Source organism: Gastrolobium bilobum, unplaced genomic scaffold, assembly GCF_033153095.1.
Source record: "Gastrolobium bilobum isolate Gb01-03AN ecotype WA unplaced genomic scaffold, APGP_CSIRO_Gbil_v1 utg20048, whole genome shotgun sequence".
Lineage (NCBI taxonomy): Eukaryota > Viridiplantae > Streptophyta > Magnoliopsida > Fabales > Fabaceae > Gastrolobium > Gastrolobium bilobum.
Window position 1 is genome coordinate 90,278 of NW_026898170.1, and position 8,039 is coordinate 98,316.

The window sequence follows — 8,039 nt, forward strand, 5'->3', positions numbered from 1 at the left end:
ACGGTACAGTTGGGAATGGCTTATAAGAATTAATTGGTACTACCTATACTAACAAGATGCATCTACTTTTCGGTAGCCCGGATCGGAAGAACTCCATAGTTAAGCGTGCTTGACTTGGGGCAATTCTGGGATGGGTGACCTCCTGGGAAGTTTTCCCGAAAAGTGTGCGAGTGAGGACAAAGCACGCTGAAAAGTCTCGTGTTAGTGTGTGGGGACAGTCGTTAATCCTTGCATGTTGCCAGGCGTTACATTCTCTATACATGTGTTTTACTATCACTGACCACTCTCTATCCATCCATGTCCATATACGAGTAATAAGATGAGACTCACAGGTTGGCTCTGATGTTAAAGAGTCACTTTCTATTACTAACTTTCTCTAACCATTTGAATTCCTTTTAAAATGCCCCTCAATTCCGCCATAATAGCACTACAATGACCAACTCGATAGGAGAAATCAGTTAGTCATTGACCAGTACTATCTCTTAAATCTCTCGCACATGCAGCCGGTCCTAGGTTATCTTTTGCAGCTCCATCAATATTAAGTTTTACCCACCCGGGTCCAGGGTTTATTCGTGATACCTCTCACCCATTTTCAGTAACGTTTATTTCCTCTCTCTTTTTCTTTCAAGGATTTATTGCCCATTGTCTCACGTGCTTCAGCTCAAACAAAAGTTCAAAACGAGCACGTAAATAATTAGAATGACGAGAAGCTGTGAAATTGGTAAAGTGACTCAATGTGAAAGGAGATTTGAAGTTCACAACACCAATTGCAATGTAAAATGATATGGAGACATCAATGCTTTCCATAGTGTACAAGAAGAACTTTACTCTTCCTCTCTAGTGTGTAAGATAGACTTTTTAGTAAGACCAATTTTCCATGTGAACGCATTTGAACATATCTGTCCCCTTTTGGATTTATTACAGCTGTCCAACAACAACAACAACAAAATAAATAAATAAATAAATAATATTAGCAATATTATTGGTCCCGAATTTAAATGCACATATTAAATTTTAAAAATAAATAAATAAATAAAGGAGACACACAAAAACCCATCATATTATACAACTCCACAAACACAATTTTCCCCACACACTCAGCATTGGATTTAGCAGGAAATTCATAAAAAGTAAACAAAAGGTGGACCGACATGTCACTATTATTCTGTAGCAGTTCCACACGTAAACCACTATAGGCTCTTTAAGACGGGTTAGCAGTAAATGTCTTCGATACGCCATGCCTCTTCACCTGGTCACTTTCCTATTCCTATAAATTGATCAATCCACCACCACCATTCCATAATTGCGCCATTCAAATTATAAACCAAACAATCATAGTCTAAATTCCACTAAATTTTGTGATATCAATTATTCAAAGAGAGGCCAAAATGGAGTCTAAGGGGTACATCTTGATGAAGCTTCTGCTGCTTATGAATTTGTCAGTTTTCTGTGTTTCACAGGACTTTGATTTCTTCTACTTTGTTCAGCAGGTTGGATTGTGTCTTAACTCTGCAAAACCTTATTGTTTGGTCATTCATCTGTTAGTAAGGTTTTATTTTATGAAAATGTTTCTTATGGATTTTGCATTTGCAGTGGCCGGGATCATACTGTGACACACAGAAGAGTTGTTGCTACCCAACAACTGGTAAGCCTGCTGCAGATTTTGGCATTCATGGGCTCTGGCCTAATTACAGAAGTGGCTCTTACCCTTCTAACTGTGATTCTAGCAATCGTTTTCAGCAATCTCAGGTACTTCATTTCACACCTATTGCAGTTTTGATTTGACATTATCAATCTGCAAAATTCATTTTTTTCATTGGCCCGAGCCTGACCATATGTTCTCATTGCTTTATGTTCATTATTTATTACATACTATTATTTGACAAGCTCCACAATGCAGCCTGTTCGGAATTTGTTCAATCTTCAAATAAACAATACATACATTGCAAGGATCATTTTTTTATTCAATCTTTTCTCCACCTGCTTACTCCTTTTTGTATACAGAAAAATAAAAATAATGCTTCATCCGATTAAATTTTCATAGAATATATTGCCTTTTTGTTCCCTCACGTCACAATACAAACGCTTTCTGGTGTTCTACTTTCTGTTGGGGCAATAGAAAAGTCAGTTTGTTCTCTTTTTATGTGTCTCTATACAAACTTTTTAAAGTTTTTTTCTTCTCTTCAATTAAATAATAGTGGCACAACTGCTAAGGTCAGAAAGGTTTAAAAAAAATGATTTTTTTTCTACCTCCAAGTGCCACCTTTTCTTGTAGTTGACCCACTTCCATGAGAACTAAAAAGTCTGATGTTTTTTTAATGCTTAATTTGCCACTTATGTTTGTATATTAATATATATGGTCACAGATATCAGACCTCACCAGCAGCTTACAGAGGAATTGGCCCACACTAGCATGCCCAAGTAGCAGTGGAATACAGTTCTGGACCCATGAATGGGAGAAACATGGCACTTGCTCAGAGTCAATCCTCAAGCAACATGACTATTTTGAAGCAGCTCTTAACCTGAAGCAGAGAGCCAACCTCCTCCAAGCTCTAACAAGTGCCGGTACATTGCATATTCAAAACTTGTTTAATAATTGCCTACATATTTTTGTCATGTCATGGCAATGTTTGTACTCAATTATTGAAAAACATGCACTTGGTGACAGGAATACAACCAGATGGAGGGTCTTACAGCCTGAGCAGCATCAAGGGAGCTATAAAAGAAGCAATTGGGTATACTCCATTTGTTGAATGTAACGTGGACTCTTCAAGTAACAGCCAGCTTTACCAAGTTTACTTGTGTGTGGACACCTCTGGCTCAGACTTTATTGAGTGCCCTGTGTTTCCTAGTGGCAGATGTGGATCGGAGATTGAGTTCCCATCTTTCTAATGCCAGGGATTGAGTAGAGTTCTGTAGGATCATCTTCCTCTTCATGTTCATTTGCTGATATTTGCTTACAATAATATTGTACTCCACTTGTCCTTTTCATAACCAGTTGTAACCAATTATGCTTGTGCTTTATTCCTTAAATCGCTACAATATATCATATAAAATTGGATAACAGTGGAATTTTTTTCCGAAGTAGAATCAATTGGAATCTTCTTTTTGAGCATTAACAGTTCTAGCAATTGGTGATTTTATCTTTTGGAGACCATTAAAGAAAACAAAAAGGTTAAAAATATAAGTTATTGTAATTTCAACGTAAAAACCAATCTACTCCCGTTACTTTTACTTGTTTAAAATTAATCTTCTAAATTTTACTGAAGCAAACTAAAATTAACAAAGTAATGTAATTTTTTGCATTAATTAAAGAGTTATGTTCACGTATATCCTTAGGCTATGTTTAAATCCATACACCATATAAAAGGAAGAAATGAAGGGGAATAGAATGGAATAACATTCGCTGTGATGCTCTGAAATGTTTTACCTCTAATTTAAAACTAAGACGGTAAAATGTTTTATTAATTTAAAAACAAATCATCTGTATTTCCAAAAAAACAAATCATCTAACCTGAGTGTTTTATAGTAAATGTTAATTATATAGAAGATATATCTAATTGAGTACTTTACAAATAATAAAGTCACTAGGTATGGTCTAATGCTAAGGGGTTTGAGTAAGTTGTATTAGGTTATATGTTTAATTCCTACTTGTATTTAAAATAATAATAATAATAATAATTAATAATAATGCGTAACTTGTTTGGGTTTTATAAGAGTTATGTTGTAGGAAAAGTGATTGTGTAATGTTATAGAGATTCGTTTTGCGTGCCTTAATTTTTTATTTATTTTTTTGTTTTAAAAAGTGTGGGCCCCACAAAATGTTGTGAGTGTAGGAAAGTTTGTTGTGTTATGTTAAAGGATAAAACGAAAACCCAACTTGTTTTATCACTTTATCTTACATGTCAGGCATTTTAAGTGAACTTTGAGTAGCTTCTTGGAAGAGCTAGCTAGTTGATTCTTATCTCTGGTCTTAAAAGTAGATGTCGAACAAAATTTGAGTGGACTAACTAGTAAGATAATTAACTTTCATCTAGGGGTGGCAATATGGGTTGAGCTCGGCAGGTCAACCCGCCAAAACAGGGCGGATTGGGTTGAGATTTTCAACCCACTAACCCACCTCAACCCGCCCCGCCTAGAAGTGGGTCAAGCGGCGGGTTGAACCATCGGGTTTTAAAAAAAGAAATTATTTTTTTTATTTTTTTACAATTAGGTAATATTTCATTAGTACTTAAATTTTTGTGATATTTAATTTTTTTTATCTTAGTACTTTCTAGAAAAAATAAAGAATAACAATTTTATTTATGACAAATGTTATCTATTTATAAATTCCTAAAGAATGTTTGACAAATATTAATATACATTTAAGATTGAGACTAAAAAAATATAGAGAAGTGTGAAATAAAATAAAATAATATTAAAAAAATTCATAAAATATAATTTATTTTTGAATTTTAATTAAATTTTTTTTAATTGGCGGGTTGGTAGGTTGACCCGCCAACCCACCATAAAACGGAATGAGTTTATTTTTACAAATTAAATTTTTTGGCGGGTCAACCTGCCCCGCCCCATTTTTGGCGAGTTGTTGGCGGGTCGGGGCGGGTCAACCCAAATTGTCACTCCTACTTTCATCTGAGGTGCCTCTCTCAACTACATATTTTATCAGCTCCATGACATCAGTTAACTCACTTTTAACTTTAGTTTGCTCGTGCTTTCACCGATCCATACCTAACGTAAAATTTGACCATAACGAAAGCTACGTCTTATTATATGTGTGCGACAAATTCTTCACGAACTAAGATAAGATTATGTCAACCGTAAAATTTATAGGAGACAACTTTGTTTTGTTTTATATGCTGCTTTGTTTGGTGGAGAAATGTGATAAGATAAGACATTATCAATGGACGTTCGATTTGTTGGCATATTCCATCGACATGCCTTCATAGTTTGCCTATTCTTACCTTATATGTACCCACCAATAGGTACAGCATTTCAGAGCCACATCATTGCATTATAATCATTTGCTTGTGATTTGTGAAGTGCCAGCATCTCAAACCATTGAAAGACACAGAGAGAGAGGAGGCATATATCAAAGATGAAACCAAAGTTTTCCTTGTTGTCCAAGCTTTTGATACTGCAGTACCTTTCAGTTCTGTGTTATTCTCAGGAGTTCGATTTCTTCTACTTTGTTCAGCAGGTAAATGATGGTGTTTGCTATGCTCATGATAAAATATCAATGTAATTTTTCTTTTGTGTTGATTCGTTTAAGTTATACTTCTATTGACATGCAGTGGCCAGGAGCATACTGTGACACGAAGCATAGCTGCTGTTACCCGAAGACAGGAAGACCTTCAGCAGATTTCGGCATTCATGGACTCTGGCCTAATTACAATGATGGCTCGTATCCCTCAAACTGTGATCCTGACAGTGTCTTTGATAAATCTCAGGTATGTTTGAGAATTCATAAACATAATAAGAGCATACATAATGCCTGGATTGATTAAAGATGACCCTAGCCTGGTTTTGTTCGCGTTAATCTAAAATGCAAGCACTAAGAAAATTGTGATATATTTCATAAAATTTCAAAGGCAATACTTTGGCCAAAAAATAGTCTTACTGATTTCCACATCTCAATTTTAACCATTTGGAGTCTTTCTCAGTACTGATGATCAGTTCAAATCTCTTGTCAAATTCATTACATATATACCCAACTCTTTTTGGCAAGGTTAACTTTGACATTTTGATTCCAGCATACCAACACTTCTTGCCAACATTTTTCTTTATTATAGCTCCATAGAAATCTTAGCCACGTTTACCCATATAAAAAATGTGGACATCTAGTGGATTTCCTGGTCATAGTACTTAATGTTCAAGAAACCAAGGGCTAAAATATGATGTTTTTTTAAGTCAACCAAAAAAAAAAAAAAAAAGAAGCAAGATACCGAGAGAGTAGAGTTGATGAGATTTATTTAATTTCTGTTATGATATTAGCTTATATTAATTCTACACAAACATCCAGTGATGAGCCATGTTTGGTATAGGTTTCAGATCTCATTAGCAACATGGAAAAGAATTGGCCGTCCCTAAGCTGCCCAAGTAGCAATGGCCTGAGGTTCTGGTCCCACGAATGGGAGAAACATGGCACCTGTGCAGAATCTGAGCTTGATCAGCGTGAGTACTTTGAAACAGCTCTCAATTTGAAGCAGAAAGTGAACCTCTTGAGCATCCTCAAGAATGCAGGTACTTAACACTTCATACATCTAACTCATTATATAAAGTTGGAAAGATACAACTTTAATTTCAAATATTTTAACTTGAAAAAACAGATTGCAAAACTTTATTCTAACCAGTTAAATGGGAATTTCAGATATTGAACCAGATGATGGGTTTTACAGCTTAAATAGTATCACAGAGGCTATAAAAGAGGGTGTTGGGTTTACCCCAGGGATTGAATGCAACAAGGATTCAGCCAATAACAGCCAACTTTACCAAGTTTACTTGTGTGTTGACACCTCTGGTGTAAATCTCATTGAGTGTCCTATACTTCCAAGTAGCAAATGTGGTTCTGAAATCCAATTCCCCAAGTTTTAAGAGCATGTAGTAGACATATTTTAATTTGTTGTTTACTAGTCATTACTTTCAAATTACACAGTAATTATGTCGTCACCTTCCTTTCTATGTGCCTTCATTCTTCTGAAAATAAAAGTCCATGGGATTGTAGATGAGTTATTGTCACTATGATTTTGTTTAGTCCTTGCTACATTTGATTCAAAAGACATATTAACTGACACCTCCATCCCCAAGAAAGCAAAAATCAATGTTTTAATTAACACAACTAGGCAAAAATGGAGGATTCAGCAAACTCACGAGAATTGTACTTTTTCAGACCTCCCAACAAATTTAGATTCAAAATAGCAATGTTTTGAGTACCTCAAATGAGGGGTTTGTGAATAGGTTTAGCAAACTAAGGATTTTTTTACGGAGAGGTTATACTTACAATCTATTTTCGTTTACAATCTTTTATAATCATATCTTAACCGTTGATTTCCGTCAATCAACGGTTAAGATTTTCACAAATCAAATTTATTAATTAATTATTAATTCGCAATAAATGATAACCGTTAATTGACGGAAATCAACAGTTAAGATATAGTTGTAAGAAGTTATAAACGAAGATAAGTCGTAAGTATAATTTTTTTTTTTTTTCCGACCTTGCCCCACATTTTATATTAGCACCCGTTGCTCCCTCTACTATGAGCTTTTGAGTTGATAACTCAAGTTCGTCCATAAGAAAATAATCAAAACCCACGTCCTACTTGTCTGCACTCCTACCTATTAAAATTTCAAATTTAAATTTAAGTATACCAATAGTATAAACAACAAAATTAAAAATTAGAGCCATCATCTCACTTAAATCAAGACATGAGAATACTTCAATGACCTTTGTTTAAACTTGAACAAAGTAAATGAAGACATATCAAAAGTGGACAACATAAATAGAAGGTTATAAAATTGACTTGAGAGGCTTTTTATTTAAGGCAACGTTAATTGCACGTACTAAAACATTACACCAATTTGAAAAAGATAATATTTTTCTCTTATCGAAGAAAAATAATCTCCAACAGACATAAATTCATGTGAACCCACTATTTTTTTTTTGGTAATATTTTCTTCCTTTTACATGACACAAGCAATCTTCCTACACAAACATAAAAGTGAGCCCATCAATTCTTTTACTTTTCTTTTATTTTAAAAATAGTGAACCCCACAATCTCTTGTCTCTATGACATGATCTAAGAATTTTCCTACAACATAATATTAGTTTTTCCCCTTTTTTTTTTAAACAAAGGTGGCATATTTTTTAAAGGTTCTGCAGGAAAAAATTTCTGTCTTCAGCATAGAAAACTTACATTTCCCTTTCAAAAATTCATTTATTTAGTACTCTTTATTTTAGTGTTCTTTTCTTCTTTACTTGGACTAAATAACCTAACCTCAAATTTGAGTTTGTAACTGCTTTCTATAACTGATTTCCCGTACAA

General features: G+C 34.4%; 2 protein-coding genes across 2 annotated transcripts; both read left to right on the plus strand.

Moving 5' to 3' along the window:
- Positions 1-1,257: 1,257 nt before the first annotated feature.
- On the plus strand, positions 1,258-3,001 carry LOC133313534 (ribonuclease 1-like). Its single transcript, XM_061514924.1, has 4 exons — positions 1,258-1,490; positions 1,594-1,749; positions 2,367-2,565; positions 2,669-3,001. The coding sequence occupies exons 1-4, from the start codon at positions 1,389-1,391 to the stop codon at positions 2,890-2,892; spliced, it is 681 nt and encodes a 226-aa protein (XP_061370908.1). The 5' UTR covers positions 1,258-1,388; the 3' UTR covers positions 2,893-3,001.
- Positions 3,002-4,940: 1,939 nt separating this feature from the next.
- On the plus strand, positions 4,941-6,708 carry LOC133313528 (ribonuclease 3-like). Its single transcript, XM_061514916.1, has 4 exons — positions 4,941-5,197; positions 5,292-5,447; positions 6,042-6,240; positions 6,368-6,708. The coding sequence occupies exons 1-4, from the start codon at positions 5,096-5,098 to the stop codon at positions 6,589-6,591; spliced, it is 681 nt and encodes a 226-aa protein (XP_061370900.1). The 5' UTR covers positions 4,941-5,095; the 3' UTR covers positions 6,592-6,708.
- Positions 6,709-8,039: the final 1,331 nt, after the last annotated feature.

Coding starts and splice junctions, on each gene's coding strand:
- LOC133313528 (XM_061514916.1), top strand. CDS start 5,096: ATGAAACCAAAGTTTTCCTTGTTGTCCAAGCTTTTGATACTGCAGTAC. Junction 5,198..5,291: donor TCTTCTACTTTGTTCAGCAG/GTAAATGATGGT, acceptor ATTGACATGCAG/TGGCCAGGAGCATACTGTGA. Junction 5,448..6,041: donor GTGTCTTTGATAAATCTCAG/GTATGTTTGAGA, acceptor TGTTTGGTATAG/GTTTCAGATCTCATTAGCAA.
- LOC133313534 (XM_061514924.1), top strand. CDS start 1,389: ATGGAGTCTAAGGGGTACATCTTGATGAAGCTTCTGCTGCTTATGAAT. Junction 1,491..1,593: donor TCTTCTACTTTGTTCAGCAG/GTTGGATTGTGT, acceptor TTGCATTTGCAG/TGGCCGGGATCATACTGTGA. Junction 2,566..2,668: donor CCAAGCTCTAACAAGTGCCG/GTACATTGCATA, acceptor ACTTGGTGACAG/GAATACAACCAGATGGAGGG.